At 53.3% G+C, this 20,606-nt stretch overlaps 1 protein-coding gene across 1 annotated transcript; it reads right to left on the bottom strand.

Moving 5' to 3' along the window:
* Window positions 1-1,648: 1,648 nt before the first annotated feature.
* On the bottom strand, window positions 1,649-20,014 carry LOC127587144 (uncharacterized). Its single transcript, XM_052045336.1, has 6 exons — window positions 19,636-20,014; window positions 18,911-19,090; window positions 17,092-17,361; window positions 16,215-16,484; window positions 14,026-14,151; window positions 1,649-4,366 (listed from the first exon to the last, which is right to left on the bottom strand). The coding sequence occupies exons 1-6, from the start codon at window positions 20,012-20,014 to the stop codon at window positions 4,326-4,328; spliced, it is 1,266 nt and encodes a 421-aa protein (XP_051901296.1). The 3' UTR covers window positions 1,649-4,325.
* Window positions 20,015-20,606: the final 592 nt, after the last annotated feature.

Genomic DNA, 20,606 nt, shown 5'->3' with positions numbered 1-20,606 from the left:
ATTGGCTCGCAGGTAGGAAGCAGAGGGTGGGGGTTGAAGGTTGTTTCTTTGAATGGAGACCGGTGACCAGTGGTGAGCCGCAGGGGTCAGTGTTGGGACCCTTGTTATTCATTATTTATGTAAGTGATTTAGATGTGAATGCACAAGGTTTGATCAGTAAGTTTGTGGATGACATGAAATGAGGAGGTGTTGTTGATAATGAAGGAGGTTATCGTAGATTACAGGGGGATCTTGATCAGTTAGGGAAGTGGGCCGAGGAGTGACACACAGATAAGTGCATTTTGCAAAGTAAAACCCGCATAGGACTTGTACCATGAATGGTAGGGCACTGGGGAGTGTAATGGAACAGAGGGACCTAGGTGTACAAGTGCAGAGTTTGCTGAAAGCGGCATCACAGGTAGACAGGGTGGTGAAAAAGGCATTCAGCATGCTGGCCTTCATCAGTCAGGGCACTGAGTACAGGAGTTGGGACGTTATGTTGCAGTTGCATAAGTCGTTGGAGAGGCCACACTTGGAGCACTGTGTGCAGCTTGGGTCACCCTGTTGTAGGAAAGATGTGGTTAAACTGGAAAGAGTGCAGAGGAGATTTATGAGGATGTTGCCAGGACTCGAGGGCCTGAGTCACAGGGAGAGGGTGGCCAGGCTGGGACTTTCTTTGGAACGTAGGAGAATGAGGGGCAACCTTATAGAAGTGTTTAAAATTATGAAAGGCATTGATAAGGTGGACGGTAACAGTCCTATCCCCAGGGTAGGCAAGTCCAAAACCAGGGAGCATACATTTAGGGCAAGAGGGGAAAGATTTAAAAGGGACCTGAGGGACAACAGTTTCACCCAGAGGGTGATAAGTATACGGAACGAGCTGCCAGAGGAAGTGGGTGAGGCAGGTACAACAGGATCATCTAAGAAGCACTTGGATCGGTACACAGATGGGCGGGGGTTGGGGGGATATGGGCCGAGCGCAGGAAATTGGGACTAGCTGGGTGGGCACCGTGGTCAGCAGGGACTAGTTGGGCCGAGGGGCCTGTATCCGTGCTGTATTGCTCTGTGACTTTGTGACTCTCTCTCCCTGTCCTGTCCCCTCAGGGTCTGAGATGTTTCAGTGAGGTCACCCCTTGTTCCTCTGACACCCCTCAGGAGACAGACCCAACCCATTTAATTGCTGCCTGTCAGATCATGACAGCAAGATCCCAAGCACCAATCCCCGCCATACCCACCACTCCACTGGTCTATTTATTCCCGTTCTTCGTTTGCTCCTGTTAACATTCTGGAAAACAATTGGTCGAGTCAGAGGGTCACACAGCACAGAAACAGGCCCTTTGGCCCAACTGGTCCATGCTGACCGTCTACCTGAGCCGGTCTCATCTGCTTGCGTTTGGCCCATGTCCCTCTAAATATTTCCCATCCATGGACCCGTCCAAGTGTCTTTTAAACCTTGGAACTGTACCCGCCTCTCCCACTTCCTCTGGCAGCTCGCTCCATATACGACCACCCTCTGTGTTAAGAACTTGCTCTCAGCCTTTCCCCTCTCACCTTAAACCTGTGCCGTCTAGAGACTCCCCTACCCTGGGGAAAAGACTGACTGTCCACCTTGTCTAAGCCCCTCATGGTTTTATAAACATCTGTACAAAGGGTGTTCATTTAAGAATCATTTAGTTGAACATACATTTATTGGAGATTTGATGCAGCAACAGATTAAATATACAATAAAACAATTTGAAAAATATATTGCTCTTATAATTTACAATGACATACACATGGTTGGCTTAAAGTGCAGGGTGTACAACTTAACGCAAGGGTAACTCCTGAGGTCTCTAATAAAACGAGGTATCTTCTCAACGTCCTGTCTCCAGGTTCTCCCTGAGTCACCGGCTGGTGAAGCTCAGCCCAATCCACAGGCTGGGGAGCAGCCCCCAGCTTGGCATGTCCTGGACCACCAAGATGTGGAAGGGGCAGTGATGTGGGAGGGGCAGTGAGGGGGGAGGGGTGGTGATGGGGGAGCGCCGTGCTGTGGGAGGGGCGGTGATGGGAGAGGGGCGGTGAGGAGGGGGATGGTGAGGGGGAGGGGCGGTGAGGGGGGAGGGGCAGTGAGGGGGAGGGATGGTGAGGGGGGAGGGCCGGTGACGAGAGAGTGCAGTGCTGTGGGAGAGGCGGGGAGGGGCAGTAGAGGGGAGGGACATTGAGGGCGAGGAGTGATGAGGGGGGAGGTGCAGTGAGGGGGGTGGGGCAGTGAGGGGGAGGAGTGATGAGGAGGGAGGGGCAGTGAGAGGGGAGGGACGGTGAGAGGGAGGGGCAGTGGGGTGAAGTGGGGGTGAGGGGGGTGCCCATTTACATGGACTTTTCAAGCCATGGGGTCCTGAAGGGGTTAAGTCCGTCAACCGCCTTCCACCCAGGACTGGCCCTTACCCCACCCTCCACCTGACCCAGACCACACGCCAGCCGGCGGGATCTTGCTCCCCCTCCAGAGCTCGCGACTGGGGCGAGGGGAGGCCATTCGTCCCTCCAGCGCTGCTGGGATCCGGCCAACCCCTCTCCATCGCCTCGCATGGTCTCAGCTGATGCTCAGCCAACCAGCCAGGACCGGTGGCGCAGCAGGTAGAAAGGCTGCCTCCTGGCCCCAGAGACCCGGGTTCGATCCCGACAGCCGCCGCTCCCTGGGACCCCAGGGGTTCACCTCGGGGGGGGGCTCCAGTTCCCTCCCACGTCTCAGAGACATGCGGGGTGGGTGGGTTAATGAGGTGGGGGAACTGAGGAGGGGCGGGGAAGGGCTGCTGACGGGAATTACAGAGCGGGATGGGTGCAGGATCTGGCACTCGCGGGGCAGTGCGGACCCGATGGACTGAAGGGCCTGTTCCCGCCCAGCAACGGGACGTGGGAACCCTGAGTCCACCAGAGGGGCCAGGTGCTGGAGGAACTCAACGGCTCGGGCAGTGTCTGGAGAGGGCTGACCTTTCAGGTCGAGACCCTTCACCTGGGCTGAAGGTTGGGGTTGGAACTTGAGAGTTTGACCGTCCATTTCCCCTCCTCAGACACTGCCTGAACTGCTTCTTGTGTGTTGCTCTGGGAACGTGGGGTGGGGATGGGGTGGGTGGGAATGAAATGGGATGAGTGTCTGGGGGCTAGCAGGGAAGCCAGTGGCCAAAGGTCCTGTCCCTGTGCAGCGTGGCTCCATGACCAATCACCCTTCCCCACCCCCCTCCCACGCTCCCCCTGGGACCACTGTCCCAGATCCCCACCACACTGAGGGACGTTGAACCCAGCTCTAATACGGGGACCCGACCCCAAATGTCGACAGTCCCCCTTCCTCCCCCACAGAGGCTGCTCAACCAGCTGAGTTCCTCCAGATTCCCAGCACATCTGCAGTCTCTATGTCCCTGCTTTAATCCCAAACCAATCATTCCCAGGAAAGACTCTCTCCCTTCCCTATCATTAACCTCAACCACAGACACTCATGTGCCTGATAGGTGCTCCCACTACATGGCCCCGGGGTAATCTCAGCAGACAAGACGGAGCCAGGCGAGGCACCTCCTCTCCTCCCCCAGTGACAGCTCTGAGAACAGATGGGGTGGCTCCACCCCTCCCTTCAGGCCTGACTGTGTGTGGTAATGTCTGGCACAGAGACAGAGTTGTTGGAGCCAGAGATGTGGGGAATGTCCCATCACGCTCCTGACTGGTGTCTTGTAGATGGGGGAAACAAGGCGGATGTTGAGTGCATGGACTAACTCCACCCAGGGAGGTGGGGAGCATCCCTCATGTTCCTGACTGGTGCCTTGTAGATGGGGGAAAGACCTTGGGGTGTCAGGAGGTGAGTCACTCTCCGCAGGATCCCCGCCCTCTGACCTACTCCTATAGCTCGCGGTGTTTCTGTGGCCAGTCCGGTTGGGTCTCTGGTCAGTGTTGACCCCCGGGATGTTGACGGTGGGGGTCTGGGCAATGGGAACACCATCCAAGTAGTTTCTCCTGTTGGAGATGTTCATCCTGTGGTCCTTGCCTTCAGGTAACTCCTCTCCTTGGGCAGGGGTGCAGAGAACAAGGTCAGGACCTCCGGTTGTGCACAGACGATGTCTCAGTCCCACCTCTGCACACACCCCCCCTCCACCGCTCTCCTGAAGTTGTTGATGCATTTGAGCTTTGGAATAAATAAGTTGAGCTGCGTCGGCAAGGCGCTGACCAAAACGGTGAGGGAGGGACTGCTTCACTCTTCCCGGGATCGCTCGGTCTCCCGCGGCACACTGCTGGTCCTGGCTGTGGAGACCAGCACAGGACCGGGTGGCAGTCGTGACGGCGTGGGCAGGACGACGGGGAACCACCGCAGGTGTCCAATCCCTCTACTTCTTGGTCCTTGCCTTCTGAAGAGATTTCAACCCAACTGTGAGAGAGATGGACAAGGGGAGAGTTCAGACTCCAGGGCAACGTACACACCTCCCCGCATCCACCCCGAGTACCTCGCCGTGCAGAAGCAGCAGTTGCGGGCCATTCGGCCCCTCCAACCTGCTCTCCCAGTTACCGAGATCGTGGTTGATCTTCTGCCTCCTCAGCCCTACCTTACTTGCCGAGAGGGTGATGGTCAAATAGACTTATTCTGGCTGAGGTCTGTAACAAAGGATGTTCTGCAGGGATCCACACTGGGACCTCTGCTGTCTGTGATGTATAGAAATGACTTGGATGGAAACATGGACAGGTGGGGTAGTAAGTTCGCAGGCAACATAAAATTGGTGGTGTTGTAGAAGATTGCCAGAGGATACAGCGGGATACAGATTAGTTGCAGATGTGGGCGGAGAAATGGCAAGAGGAGCTTAATCCGGCCAAGTTTGAAGTGTTGAATTTGGAAGATTAAATGTAAAGGGACAGTACACAGTTAATGGCTGTGTTGGTGTATGGAGGGGTCGTGGGGTCCAAGTCCATAGCCCCATGAGAGTGGCTGCACAGGTTGATAGGGCGGTAATGAAGGCGTACGGCATGCTGCCTTTCTTAGTGGAGGCACTGAGTTCGAGAGTCGGGAAGTTATGTTGCAGCTTTATAAAACTCTGGTTAGGCCACAGTGAAGTATTGCATTCAGTTCTGGTCACCCCGTTATGGGAAGGGTGTGGAGGCTTTGGAGAGGGTGCAAGAGAGGTTCACCAGGATGCTGCCTGGATTAGAGGGCATGTGCAAGGGTGAGAGGTTGGACAAACTTGAGTTGTTTTCTCTGGAGCAGCAGAGGCTGAGGGGAGACCTGATGGAGGTTTATAAAATTATGAGACGCACAGATAGAGTAGGCGGGTCAGAGTCTTTTCCCAGGGTGGGAATGTCAGCCACCGGTGGACAAGCACTTAAGGTGAGAGGGGAAACTTTACAGCTTTTGCCCCTCAGGTTGTGTGAGACTAGAACCAGAGGACACAGGTTTAGGGTGAAAGGTGAAATATTTAAGGGGACTCTGAGGGGGAACTTCTTCACACAGAGGGTGGTGCGAGTGTGGAACGAGCTGCCAGCAGGGGTGGTGGATGCAGGTTCAATTGTAACAGTTAAGAGAGGTTTGGATAGGTGGATAGGAGGGGTTTGGAGGGATATGGTCTGGGTGCAGGTAGATGGGACTAGGCAGAAGACCAGGTGGGCCTGTTTCTGTGCTGTAGTGCTCTATGACTCTAAGCGAAATCTGTGAGGCAAGTTTTTTTTACACAGAGAATGGTGGGTGCCTGGAATGTGCTGCCAGGGGTGGGGGTGGAGGCAGGTACGATAGAGGGGTTTCAGAGGCTGTTAGACCAATGCATGAATGTGCAGGGAATGGAGGAAGATGGATCATGTACAGGCTGAAAAGATTTCATTTAATCTGGAATCATGTTCATAGAACATAGAACATTACAGCACAGTACAGGCCCTTCGGCCCACAATGTTGTGCTGACGTTTTATCCTGTTCTAAGATCTATCTAACCTTTCCCTCCCACACAGCCCCACATTTCTCTATCATTCATGTCTATCTAAGAGTCTCTTAAATGTCCCTAATGTACCTGCCCCCACAACCTCTGCCAGCAGTGTGTTCCATGCACCCACCACTCTCTGTGGAAAAAACTTATCCCTGACATCCCCCTTATATCTTCCTCCAATAACCTTAAAATTATGTCCCCTTGTGTTAGCCATTTTTGCCCTGAGAAAAAGTCTCTGACTGTGCACTCGATCTGTGCCTCTTATCATCTTGTACACCTCTATCAAATCACCTCTCATCCTCCTTCTCTCCAACGAGAAAAGCCCTAGCTCGCTCAACCTATCCTCATAAGACATGGTCTCCAATCCAGGCAGCATCCTGGTAAATCTCCTCTGCATCCTTTCTAAAGCTTCCACATCCTTCCTATAATGAGGCAAACAGAACTGAACACAATACTCCAAGTGTGGTCTAACCAGAGTTTTATGGAGCTGTAACATCACCTTGAGGCTCTTGAACTCAATACCCCGACTAATGAAGACCAACACACCATACGCCTTCTTAACAACCCTATCAACCTGCGTGGCAACCTTGAGGGATCTATGGACATGGACCCCAAGATCCCTCTGTTCCTCCACACTGCTGAGAGTCCTGCCATTAATCTTGTGTTCTGCCTTCAAATTCAATCTTCCAAAGTGTATCACTTCACACTTTTCTGGGTTAAACTCCATCTGCCACTTCTGCATCCTACCAATGTCCTGCTGTAACCTACAGCAACTTTCTACACTATCCACAACACCACCAACCTTAGTGTCATCTGCAGACTTACTAACCCACCCTTCCACATCCTCATCCGTCATTTATAAAAATCACAAAGAGCAGGGTTCCCAGAACAGATCCCTGCGGAACACCAATGGTCACCGAACAATATCTGTTCGGCACAGATATTGTGGGCCGAAGGGCCTGTTCCTGTTCTGCACTCAGTATATGAGTCATTGCTCTGTTATTCTGCTCCCCTCCCCCCACTCCTTCCCCACAGGCTTCCCACTCCAGTTTTATCTCCGACCAATCTCTCTGGTTCCCTGCCACACAGCACGTCCCAGCTCACTTCACCTGGCCCTGTGTGTCCCCACCAGCGTCTGCAGTGAGGCCGTCACCGGGGCCGTGTGTGGGAGATTCCTGCTGACATTCATCGCTGGGCTTCTTCTAAATTTCATAGTCTGACCCAACGTTTCTGGAGAACAGATTCTGCGGGTCTGTTCATTACTTCCTCTTGTGGAGACAGCCTGTACCTTTTCCTCAGGGTGGAAATGTCTAATACCAGAGGGCGTGCGGTTAAGGTGAGTTCAAAGGAGATGTGTGGGGCAAGTTGTTTTTTAACACAGAGATCGGTGGGTACCTGGAATGTGTTGCTGGGGTGGGGGTGGAGGCAGGGGTTTAAGAGGGTCTATGATAGGCACATGAATGTGCGGGGAACAGAGGGAAATGGACCGTGTGCAGGCAGTTGTTATTAGCTCAGCACAACATTGTGGGCTGAAGGGCCTGTTCCTGTGCTGTACTGTTCCGTGTTCCGTGTTCTACCTCAAGGACCAACAGCAGCAGCAGACCATTCGGACCCTCGAACCTACTGCCCCAGTCACCGAGTCTGATCTTCCACTTCCCCTGCCCTGTCCCTGCACCCCTCGATTCCCCTCCGGTCCAGCAACCTCTCCCGATGAGCTCAGTGAGCGAGAGAGAATTCCCGAGATTCCCTGCCTTTTGGATGAAGAGATCCCTCCCCATTTCCGTCCTGAACGTCCGACCCCTTATTCTGAGATGGGACCCCTGGTCCCAGACTCCCCAGCCGGGGAAACATCCAACCGGTCCATGCCGACCACACCATCCTCCCTGCTCCTCCCTGTTACCTGCGTTCTGCCCGTATCCCTCCAAGCCCCTCCCCTCCATGTACCTCTCCAAATGCCTCTTAAATGTTGCAATTGTACCCACCCCGACCACTTCCTCTCGCAGCTCATTCCAGGTACTCACCACCCTCAGTGTGAAGAAGTTACCTCTCAGGTCTCTATAAAATCTCTCCCCTCTTACTTTGTACCTGTGCCCTCTAGTTATGGACTCCCCAACCCTGGGAAAAGACGATGACCGTCCACCTTATCCATACCCCTCATGATTTTATAAACTTGTATGAGGTCACCCTTCATTCTCCTACGCTCCAAGGAATAAAGATCCATCATGGCCAACCTCTCCCTATAACTCAGGCCCTCTAGTCCAAGCAGCAACCTCGTAAATCTCTTTTGCACCATCTCCAGCTTGACAGTGTCTTTCCTATAACAGGGTGACCAAAACTGTACACAGTACTCCAAGTGCGGCCTCACCAATGACTTGTATAACTGCAACATAATGTCCCTATTCCTGAACTTGATGCCCTGACTGATGAAGGCCAGCATGCTAAATGCCTTCTTCACCACCCTGCCTACTTGCACGGCCACTTTCAGCGAACTGTGCACTTGTACCCCCAGGTCCCTCTGTTCCACAACACCCGTCAGTGCCCTGCCATTCACTGTACAAGTCCTACCCAGGTCTGACTGTCAAAAATGCATCACCTCACACTTATCTGAGTTGAAACCCATTTGCCATTCCTCAGCCCATCTCCCGAACTGACCAAGATCTCTTTGCAGTTCACTGTAACCTGCTTCACTATCAACAAGACCCCCTAATTTAGTATCATCAGCAAACTTGCTAACCGTGCCTTGTACATTCATATCCAAATCACTTACATACATAATGAATAACAGAGGTCCCAATGCTGACCCCTGGGGCACCCCACTCATCACAGGCCTCCAGTCAGAGAATCGACCTTCAACCATCACCCTCTGCTTCATGTCATTGAGCCAATTCTGAATCCAGCTCACTAGCTCCCCCTGAATCCCATGCAACCTAACCTTCCAGATCAGCCTGCCATGTGGGACCTTGTCAAAGGCCTTACTAAATCCACATAGACAACGTCCACTGTCCTACCTTCATCTATCCCCTTAGTTCCCTCTTTGAATAAATCCAAAAGTTTCTTCAGACACGACCCTCCCACGCACAAAACCACACTATTCCTGGTCAGGCTTTGACCATCCAAGTTCCCTCGAGGAACTTTCCTACAACTGAAGTCAGGCTCGCCAGCCTGTAGTTCCCTGGCCTGTCCTTGCTACCCTCCTTGAACAATGGAACAACACTGGCCACTTTCCAGTCTTCTGGAACTTCACCAGTGGCTAACAATGAAGCAAATATCTCCACAAGGGCCTCAGTGATTTCTTCCCTGGACTCCATAAGGTCTGGGGGTGCACTTGGTCCTGAGGATTTGCCCACCTTAAGGTGCTTCAAGGCCGCAAATACCTCCTTCCTCATAATATGCATATGATCTAAGACCTCATTACTTATTTCCCTGGCAGCCATGATATTCTCCTCAGTAAACACCAAGGAGAAATGGACATTAAAAATCTCAGCTGTCTCCTACGACTCCACACATAGGTGACCCCGATGGTCTTTAAGAGAACCTAGTCTTTCCCTGGTCACCCTTTTCCTGTCAATATAACTGAAGAACCTCTTGGGATTATCTTTAACCCTGCCTGCCAAATCCATCTCATACCCTCTTTTTGCCCTCCTAATCTCCCTCTTAAGCCTGGTCTTAAACTTCCTATATTCGTCAAGGGATTCATTCGTACGCAGCTGCCTAAACACGGAGTACACTTCCTTCTTCTTCCTGACTAGAGCCTCTCTATCTCTCGTTAGCCAGGGTTCCCTGAACTTGTCTTCTCTTCACCCTGATAGGAACACGTTGCCCCTGGACACTTTTGAAAGCCTCCCAATCGCCAACTGTTTCTTTGTCTTTCTATCGAGTCACCCAGTTGACCCCAGCTACATCCTGCCCAATACCCCCAGAGTTGGCCCTGCTCCAGTTCAAGACTTTTAACCTGTGGACCTGTTCTACCTTTTTCCATAAGTATTTTAAAACTATTAGAATTCAGGCCATTGAACCCAAAGTTACTTGGCCGCCTCGTTCCCTAAGAGGAGGTCCAGTATTGCTCCTTCCCAAGTAGGTTCCTCTAGATATTGCATGAGGAAACTGTCTTGGACACACCGCACAAACTCTGCTCCATCCAGGCCTTTTGCACTCTGGGTGTCCCAGTCGGTACTGGGAAAGTTGAAATCTCCCACTGGCACTACCCTACTATTCTCACAACTACCTGCAATTCCTTGGCACATCTGCTCCTCACGTTCCCGCTGACTACTGGGGGTCTATAATATCACCCTACCAAGGTAACCATCGCCTTCTCATTTTTATGTTCAACCCAAATGGCCTTGTTAGATGATCCCACAAGAAATCCTCTCTAAGCACTGCTGCTATGTTGTCTCTCATCAAAGCATCAACACCCCCTCCACTCCTACCTGTTCCCCTGCAGGCCTAAAGCATCGGCATCCCGGAACATTGAGCTGCCAGTCCTGCCCTTCTCTCAGCCACGTTTCTGTTATGGTCACAATATCCCAGTCCCCAGAGCCAATCCACACCCTCAGTTCATCCGCCTTACCTGTTAAACTACGTGCATTGAAATAGATGCAATTTACAGCAGTGGTCCTACCCGCCCCTTTTACTGTGAACACGGCCATCCTGATTGCTGGGCTCACACTCTTTGGTTGCTGCACCTACCCCTGTCATAGAGCACTACAGCACAGAAAGAGGCCCTTCGGCCCATCTAGTCCGTGCCAACCTAATCTTCTGCCATCTACCTGCACCCGGACCATATCCCTCCAAACACCTCCCATCCATGTACCTATCCAAACCTCTCTTAAATATTACAATTGAACCCACATCCACCGCTTCCTCTGGCAGCTCGTTCCACACACGCACCACCCTCTGAGTGGAGAAGTTCCTCCTCAGATTCCCTTTAAATATTTTACCTTTCATCCTAAACCTATGACCTCTAGTTCTGGCCTCACCCAACCTGAGAGGAAAAAGCCTGCATGCATTCACCCTACCTACACCCGTCATAATTTTGTATACCCCTATAAGATCTCCCCTCATTCTCCTGTACTCCAGGGGTTGGAGAGTATGCCTGGATTGGAGAGTATGGATTATGAGGAGAGGCTAAGGGAGCTCGGGCTTTACTCTTTGGAGAGAAGGAGGATGAGAGGAGACTTGATAGAGGTGTACAAAATATTAAGAGGAATAGATAGAGTGGACAGCCAGCGCCTCTTTCCCAGGGCACCAATGCTCAATACAAGAGGGCATGGCTTTAAAGTAATGGGTGGGAAGTTCAAGGGAGATATCAGAGGAAGGTTTTTCACCCAGGGAGTGGTTGGGTCATGGAATGCACTGCGTGGGGTAGTGGTGGAGGCAGATATGTTGGTCAAGTTCAAGAGATTGTGAGATAAGCATATGGAGGAATTTCAAATAGGGGGATATGTGGGAGGAAGGGGTTAGATAGACTTAAGCATGGTTTAAAGGTTGGCACAACATGGTGGGCCGAAGGGCCTGTATTGTGCTGTATTTTTCTATGGTTCTATAAAGTCCTAACCTATTCAACCTTTCCCTGTAACTCAGGTCCTCAAGTCCCGGCAACATCTGTGTAAATTTTCTCTGCACCTTTTCAAGCTTATTGATATCTTTCCTGTATGTAGGTGACCAGAACTGCACACAATACTCTAAAATTGGCCTCACCAACATTTTGCACAACTTCAACATAACATCCCAACTCCTGCACTCAATGCCGTGATTTATGAAGGCCAATGTGCCAAGAGCTCTCTTTATGACCCTATCTACCTGTGACGCCACTTTCAAGGAACTATGGATCTGTATTTCCAGGTCCCTTTGTTCTACCGCACACCTCAGAGCCCAACCATTCACTGTGTAAGTCTTACCCTGGTTTGTCCTTCCAAAGTGCATCACCTCACACTTGTCTGTTTTAAATTCTATCTGCCATTTTTCAGCTCATTTTCCCAGCTAGTCCAGATCACTTTGCAAGCTTTGATAGCCTTCCTCGCTGTCCACTACACCCCCAATCTTGGTGTCATCTGCAAATTTGCTGATCCAGTTTACCACATTATCATCTGAATCATTAATATAGATGATAAACAACAACGGACCCAACACCGATCCCTGCGGCACACCACTAGTCACAGGCCTCCAGTCAGAGAGACAACCATCTACTACCACTCTCTGGCTTCTCCCGCTAAGCCGATGTTGAATCCAATTGGCTACTTCATCCAGAATGCCAAGCGACTTAACCTCCTGGACCAGCCTCCCATTTGGGACTTTGTCAAAGGCCTTGCTAAAGTCCATGTAGACAATGTCCACCACCTTTCCTTCATCGACCTTCTTGGTAACCTCCTCAAAGAACTCTATAAAGATTGGTTAGACGTGACTGACCACGCACAAAGCCACATTGACTATCCTGAATGAGGCCTTGTCTATCCAAATACTTGTATATCCTGTCCCTCAGAATACCTTTCAATAATTTACCAACGACTGAGGTCAGGCTCACCGGCCTATAATTTTCCGGCTTATTCTTAGAGCCTTTCTTGAACCACGGAATGACATTAGCTATCATCCGGCACCTCACCCATGGCTAAGGACGTTTTACCGACTTCTCACCGACTTTGCTTTCTCGAGTCCCACCCCGCTGCCAATCTAGTTTAAACCCTCCCTGGTGGAAAGCAAATTTCCCCGCTGGGATATTGGTTCCCCCTCTTGTTCAAGTGCAATCTGTCCCTCTTGTACAGGTCACCTCTACTCCAGCAGAGATCCCAATGGTCCAAGAACCTGAATCCCTGTCCCCTGCACCTGGTCCTCGGCCACACATTCATCTGACCCATCTCTCTATTGCTGGACTCACTGGCACGTGGTATCAGGAGTAATCCGGAGATCACTACCCTCGAGGTCCTGCATTTTAATTTCTGACCTAATTTCCTCAGTAAAGCAGCCAACATAATCAAAGACCCCACCCACCCTGGACATTCTGTCTTCTCCACCCCCCCCCCCCCCCCCCCCCCGGTCAGGCAGAAGATACAAAAGCCTGAAAGCACGGACCACCAGGCTCAAGGACAGTTTCTATCCCACTGTTATAAAACTATTGAATGGTCCCCTAGTACGATAAGGTGGTCTCTTCACCTCACAATCTACTTCGTTATGACCTTGCAATTTATTGTCTGCCTCCTGTTACGGACTCAGTGAAAGTCCCTTTAAGATAGAGAGTGTGTGTGTATGTGTGTGTGGGGCGTGCTTACGTCAATAGAAGATAAAGGACGTAATGATGTTGTTGAAGAAGTCAGAAGAAGAAGGAGAGAGAGAGAGAAGGGAGAGAGACACCAGCCTGCTTGTTTTCTCTATCGATGGATGAGAAACAATAACTGTGTTTGCCACTGAAATCCATGTATGGAAGTTGGAAGTAATCCGGTGGAGTTCACTTTGTTGCTGACCTGTAGAAGGAAACAGGTATTTATGTGTGGACGACCACGGTTCGGATGCTTTTCGGGGTGAGGAAGTCACTACCGAGTAAACACTGGAGTGTCGTTTGGGTTCCATCGTGGAACATTTGGATTTCATATGTACTCTCTCTATGTTTCTCTACGTCTACGTCTTATCTTCAGACAACGGTGGTTGTTGAAGAAGCCCTTGCTCATGTTTCACCTTATGGCTTGCGGAACTGAACTTTAAGAACCATTCCGGAACTAGGAGTTTTGGACTTTGTCACACACACACACGACGAGTTTAGTTTTGGGGTTAACGTTCGAGGTTTAACATTTTTGAATTCTAACATACTAACATTTTTACTTTTATTTTACGTATTATCATAAGTAGTAATTAATAAAATAGTTTTTAACACTGAATCATGCTCAGTGTGTTTCTTTTGTTGCTGGTTCGTGACACTCCACTGCGCTTTCTCTGTCACTGTAACACATTACTCCGTTATCTGTATTGTTTTACCTTGTACTACCTCAATGCACTGAGTAATGAATTGACCTGTACAATCGGTAAGCAAGACAAGTTTTTACATGTGACAATAATAAACCAATTCCAATACTTCAGGAAATTCCTGATTTCTTTAGGGAATTTAATTTCTTTCCAGAACGTCAGTAGAAGAGCTCACCTCTCAGGGAAAACGCCAGCGATCCCACCAGGAGCAGAAAGCAGAGGAGGACGGGAGCAAGGACCAGGAGCCGGATCCGCACTCCTGGGCTGTCCGGGATCTGACACTGCGGCAAGTCTGAGGAGGCTGTAGGGTGCAGAAGTACAGGAGTTGGTGTGGTCAGTCGGAGGAGTCGTCACAGTGTAGCAGAGTGGCAGGAGTTGGTGTGGTCAGTTGGAGGGGACTGTAGGGAGCAGAGTTACAGGAGTTGGTGTGGTCAGTCGGAGGGGACTGTAGGGAGCAGAGTTACAGGAGTTGGTGTGGTCAGTCGGAGGGGACTGTAGGGAGCAGAGGTACAGGAGTTGGTGTGGTCAGTCAGAGGAGGCTGTAGGGAGCAGAAGTACAGGAGTTGGTGTGGTCAGTCAGAGGGGACTGTAAGGAGCAGAGTTACAGGAGTTGGTGTGGTCAGTCGGGGGGGACGTCACAGTGTTCCCACAGCCTCACACACATAGGCAATCACAGACATACGCAAGCACGCGCGCGCACACACACACACACGCACACACACACATAAGCGCACGCACGCACACACACACACATAAGCACGCACACACACACACACATAAGCACACACACACGCACACACACACACGCACACACACACATAAGCACACACACCAACATTGCCTCTTCGCTGACAATCAACACAGGCACACCTCAAGGATGCGTGCTTAGCCCACTGCTCTACTCTCTACACTCATGACCGTGTGGCTGGGCACAGCTCAAATGCCATCTATAGATTTGCCGATGACACCACTGTTGTTGGCAGAATCTCAGACAGCGATGAGAGGGCATACAGGAGTGAGATAGATCGGCTGGCTGAGTGGTGTCACAACAACAATCTCGCACTCAACGTCAGCAAGACCGAGGGATTGATTGTGGACTTCAGGAAGGGGAAGTTGGGAAAACAGTCCTCATTGAGGGGTCAGCAGTGGAAAGAGTGAGCAACTTCAAGTTCCTGGACATCAACATCTCAGAGGATCTATCTTGGGTCCAACACATTGGTGCAATCACAAAGAAGACATGCCAGTGGCTCTACTTCATTAGGAGTTTGAGGAGATTTGGTGTGTTACAAAAGACTTATACATTTCTACAGATGTACGGTGGGGAGCACTCTGACTGGTTGCATCACAGCCTGGTGTGGAAGCTCCAATGTGCAGGATCACAAGAGGCTGCAGAGGGTTGTAGACTCAGCCAGCTCCATCACGGGCACAACCCTTCCCACCATCGAGGACATCTTCAAGAGGCGGTGCCTCAAGAAGGCGGCATCCGTCACTGAGGACCCTCATCATCCGGGACATGCCCGCTTCTCATTACTACCATCGGATAAGTGGTACAGGAGCCTGAAGACCCACACTCTATGATTCAGGAACAGCTTCAACCCCTCCGCTGTCAGATCTCTGAACGGTCCATGGACCCATGAACATTCTTATTTTTGCACTATTTATTTATTTTGTAATTTACAGATTTTTGTCTTGCGCTGTACTGCCGCCGCAAAACAACACACTTCACGTTGTACATCTGTGATAATATTCTGATTCCCACATGCACACAGATACACACACACAGACACACACATAGATACACACACACAGATACACACAAACACGTACAGATACACACACACAGACACATACAGATACACACACAGATACACACACAGACACACACATAGATACACAGACACAGATACACACAAACAGACTGCGGCAGGTCGGAGGAGGCTGTTAGGGGCAGAGTTACGGGAATTGGTGTCATCAGTCGGGCTGGGATATCACAGTGTTCCCACAGTCTCACACACACTGACACAGATACATTCTCACAGATACATAGTCACACACACACAATCCAACAGACACACTCTCACACACCGTTGCAGGATCAAACCCCTGATTACAGGGAACTGCTGAAACAAATCTGCTGGAGAACTTTACGGGAGTGTCATCACAGAGACATTGGCAGTGGGAGGGGTGTGGGGGCTGGAGGAAGTCACAGATGGGGAGGGTAGAGGGGCCCGAGGGGGTCACAGAGACCGGGAGGGGTGTGGGGGTGGGAGGGAGGGAGGGGGTCACAGAGAAGGGGAAGGATGTAGGTGCCAGAGGGTGTCACACAGACCAACGGTGAGACAGACAGATGGACTGTGCTCCCACCTGTCAGGTTGATGCTGCGGGTTTGCCTGTTTAACAGGTTCCAGGCTGTGCAGGTGTAGGTGCCACAGTCGGCCCAGCTCAGCACAGACAGCACCAGGTCCTGCCCCAAATCCCGAGGCACTGGCCACGCCCTCTCTGTAACATTCCGGGACTCCTTGGTCCAGAAGAAACGCAAGTCGCTCCCTCCTGACACAGAGCAGCTGAGAGTCAGGTTCTGTCCAGGGGACGTCCTGTTGGGGGACACGGAAACATCGATCCCTGCAACCGGCTCTGGGAAAGAAGGGACAGTGGTTAGATCCTCCTAATTCTAGGGAACTCCCGACATTATCCCACCCACAGCCCAGGGAAATGCTGGATCATCACAGGTATCCCAGTGGGAAACAATGTGTCATCCAGAACCCAGAGTTAGCAGTAAACAATCCCACTCCCAGGGTCAGACACAGAGTGAAACTCCCCCCGCACCGTCCCGTCACACACTCCCGGGGTCAGACATAGGGTGAGGCTCCCTCTGCACCATTCCATCACACACTCCCAGGGTCAGACACAGGGTGAAGCTCCCTCCACACCGTCCCACCACACACTCCTGGGGTCAGACACAGGGTGAAGTTCCCTCTGCACTGTCCCATCACACAGTCTCGGGGTCAGACACACAGTGAAGCTCGCTCTACAGTGTCCCACCACAAACTCCTGGGGTCAGACACACAGTGAAGCTCCCCTCCATACCATCCCACCACATACTCTCGGGATCAGACACAGATGCCTCCCAGCAGCCATTAACCCCACCTACGATGACTGACCAGCCCTCACCCTCACCCCTCGAGTGGACCCACCTCCCTGGCCCTCAAGTGGACCTCCCTCACCCCTCGAGTGGACCTACCATACACGGCCACTTGGGCCTGGGCCTTGGCCTCAGCTCCATCCACGGCAGTGACGGTGATCTGGTAGAGGCCGCGGTCGCTCTGGGTGAAGTCGGAGAGCCGCAGGGAGCCGGTGGCACTGTGGAAGCGGACGCGGTGTCGGGTAGGGCGAGGAGGGCAGGGTGGTGTTCTTGCCCACGATGTACTGCAGGATGCGGGTGGGGAAGTCCTTGTCCACCCGCCAGGTGATGCTGTGCAGCTGGTCGGACCCTCCGAGACTGTACTCGGCCCTCAGTTCCACCGCCTGACCCAGCAGCCCGTACACCTCCGTCTCCTTCAGCTTCACTTCCAGACTGCCGGCCGGAACTGGAACAGCAAGATCCCAGTCAGCGGGCGTGCCAAGACACCCACCCCCAATGCCCCCCTACAATGTTGGAGAAGTGTCTAGAGCAGCGGGGGAAGAGAAGGGTTCAGGCCAAGGGTTGGGAAATGGGGCTGCTGTGAGTGGGTCAGTACAGACATGATGGGTCAAATGTACCACACTTCAACTCTTGGGTAGGGGCGAGTCCCACTGAGATACCTTCACTTGACTCCCTGCAACACAACCTCTCTCGTTGCATGTGGACCATCTGAATCCAGTGCAGCCCAGTGGCGCAGCAGGCAGAGCCGCCATCTCCCGGCCCCAGAGACCCAGGTTCGATCCCCGCCCGCACCGCTGTCTGTGTGGGGTCCCTCGTGACCCCATGGGTGTTCCACAGGTGCTACAGTTCCCTCCCACGTCCCAATGACGTGCGGAGTTGGTGGGTTAATGTGGGTGAGGGGTGGAATCGGGGTGGGAGTTGGTGGGGGGAATTGAATGAGATTGACGGATGATTAAGTGTTGTGTTTCTTCCCCCCCCCCCCCAGGGTAGGGGAGTCTAAAACTAAAGGGCACAGCTTTAAGGTGAGAGGGGGAAAATTTAAAGGGGACCAGAGGGTGGTCCGTACATGGAACGAGCTGCCAGAGGAAGTGGGTGAGGCAGGTACATTAACATCATTTAAAAGGCACTTCGACAGGTCCATGGATGGGAAAGGCTAAGAGGGATATGGTTCAAATGCGAGAAATGGGAGCAGCTTAGATGGGCACCTTGGTCAGCGCGGACCAGGTGGGCCAAATGGCCTGTTTCTGTGCTGTGTGAACCCAGAGGTGGTTCCCACTGAGGTGCATTCCCTGCTCCCCGAATAGCCTCTCCTGACAACCATCCAGTGGTAGGAGCCCCAGCCTGACAGGAGAATCAGGCAGCCAGCGATCTCCGCCACTGGACTCCCGCTGCCCGGAATCTCCCAGGACCATTTGGAGAGGGGAGGTGCCTCCATCCCTCCCATCGCCGGACGGCACAGGACTCCAGGCCACCACAGTGGGTAACTCTTCAATGCCCCTGGAAGTGGCCACAGTCGCGGGGGATCTGAGGACGGTCAGGATATTTGGGACTTGTCAGTCATGCCGGGAACCCCCAGGAATGAATGGGACTCAATCCTAAATTGGCTGCTCAAATGAACCAATGACTGGTTGGAAGTGCCAGTGGTTCAGACCCTGCGTCACCGGGAGGTGGTGGTGGTCTTCCATTACTCTGGGTCACGGAGACGGGGAGGGGTGTCGGGGCCGGAGGGGGTCTTGGAGACGGGGAGGGGTGTGGGGGCCTGAGTGAACTCCTCAGTAGTGAGGGGTGTGGGTAGGGAGGGGTGGAGGGGTTCCGGAGGTAGGGAGACCTGAACCGTAGGGATTCGGGAGGTGGGGAGGGAGGTGTAGGCAGGGAGGGTGCAGATGCCGGGGGATTCCGGACGCAGGGAGACCTGTACCGAGCGGGGCGCTGGGTCGGACCCCTCTCTTCTCCATACCCACACACAGCAGGATCAGGCGGATGACGAACGCGGCGGCCGGTGTCACTTCCATGGGTCGACGCGCGGTTCTGACTCGCCGGATCCCTGATCGGTCGGACTCCCCATGGGCCTGGCGGCGCGATCCGCTCCCTCCTCTCCCTGCGGGATGGCAAAGGCAGCCCGCGTCAGCTGATCCATCAGCGGCCGGGATAACCCCGCGGTCGGGGCTTCCCGGCCGGGTATCTCTCAACGGGAGATGGAGGGAAGGGAGGAGGAGAGAGGGAGAGGAGGAGGAGTTGATGGGGGGAGATTGAGGAGGGGAGGGAGGGTGGGGGAGAGTGGAAGGGTGGGGAGGGGAAAGGTGGATGGAGGGAGATGGGGAGGAAGGAAGGATAGGGATGGGGAGGGGGAGGAGGGTGGGGATGGGAGAGGAGGGGATGGAGGGAGGTGGGATGGAGAGAGGGGGAGGCGTGGGAGGGAGGGAGGGAGGGAGGGAGGGGGTGATAGGAGTGATTGGGGAGGGGGAGGAGGGAGGGTGTGGGAGGGGGAGATGGGGTGGGAGGGAGGAGGGAGAGTGTGGAGGGGGAGTGGGGAGGGAGGGAGCTAACCACACCCCCCCCCCGACATCACCCCCTCCCACACAGACACACACCACCACCCCCCGCCCCCCCCCCCCCCATAGATGCATCCATCCTCGGGCAGACCTGACACGACGTTCCCGGAACGGTCCCCCCAGCGCCGGGTGAACTGGAACCAGAAGCCTGGACCCTCGGGTGCCGGACACGGACCCTCTGGTAATCCGGAACGCAGGTCCCGACCCGCCCGCCGTTCCTTCCCGCTCCGCTCCCGGCTCCCGGAACACCAGCGCCTGGCCACGGGGAGGGCAAGGACGTGACATTGCACCTTCCTTGTCCCGGCCCGTTCCCTCCGCTCGGGATTTCCCCTTCGCCGCCGCGCCGGGACGTCGTCCGCAATCACGCCCTGGGAATCTGTCTGAAAACCTCCCGCACGGTTCTGAAACAAAGGTCCCAGAACATCAACGGATTCACCCTGACCAGCCGCAGAGCGGCCGGGGGGCAGCATCGGACAACACTCCGGCTTGTCAAAGATACTCTCTCCCACCCACCCGCCCAGTCGCTTCCACCTCCCCCTCTCTCCCTCCCTCGTCCCCATCTCTCCCTCTCTCCCCCCCCTCTCCCTCCCTCTCTCCCCCTCCCCTCTCTCCCCTTTCTCCCTCCCCCAACCTTTCCATTCCCCTTTCTCCATCTTCACACCCCCTCCACCCCCATCTTCCCTCATATCCCCCCTTCATCCCCCTCTTTCTCGCCATTTCTCTCTCCCTGACCCTCTGACCATCTCTCCCCATCTTTCTTCCTCCCCACCATCTTTCTCCCGACCCCCTTCTTCCTACCTCCTCTTTCTCCCTCCCCATCTCCCCCTCCCCTCCGTCTCCATCTCCCCCTCCCCTTCTCCTCTCCCCCTCCCCATCCCCCCTCCCCATCTCCTTCTCCTCCATCTCCCCCTCCCCATCTCCCCATCCCCCCTCCCCATCTCCTCCCATCTCCCCCTCCCCATCCCCCTCCCCAGCTCCCTCTCCCCCCTTCTCCCCAATCTCCCTCTCCCCATCTCCTTCTCCCCCATCTCCCCCAATCTCCCTCTCCCCCTCCATCTCCCC

The sequence above is a fragment of the Pristis pectinata genome, chromosome 39, assembly GCF_009764475.1.
Source record: "Pristis pectinata isolate sPriPec2 chromosome 39, sPriPec2.1.pri, whole genome shotgun sequence".
Taxonomy (NCBI): Eukaryota; Metazoa; Chordata; class Chondrichthyes; order Rhinopristiformes; family Pristidae; genus Pristis; species Pristis pectinata.
Note: the sequence above shows the minus strand (reverse complement) of the source record. Positions and strands in the feature narration are given on the sequence as shown.

Coding starts and splice junctions, on each gene's coding strand:
- LOC127587144 (XM_052045336.1), bottom strand. CDS start 20,014: ATGCTGCCCCCCGGCCGCTCTGCGGCTGGTCAGGGTGAATCCGTTGAT. Junction 19,091..19,635: donor TTCCGGGAACGTCGTGTCAG/GTCTGCCCGAGG, acceptor GCCATCCCGCAG/GGAGAGGAGGGAGCGGATCG. Junction 4,367..14,025: donor GCTGGCGTTTTCCCTGAGAG/GTGAGCTCTTCT, acceptor TCTCTCTCACAG/TTGGGTTGAAATCTCTTCAG.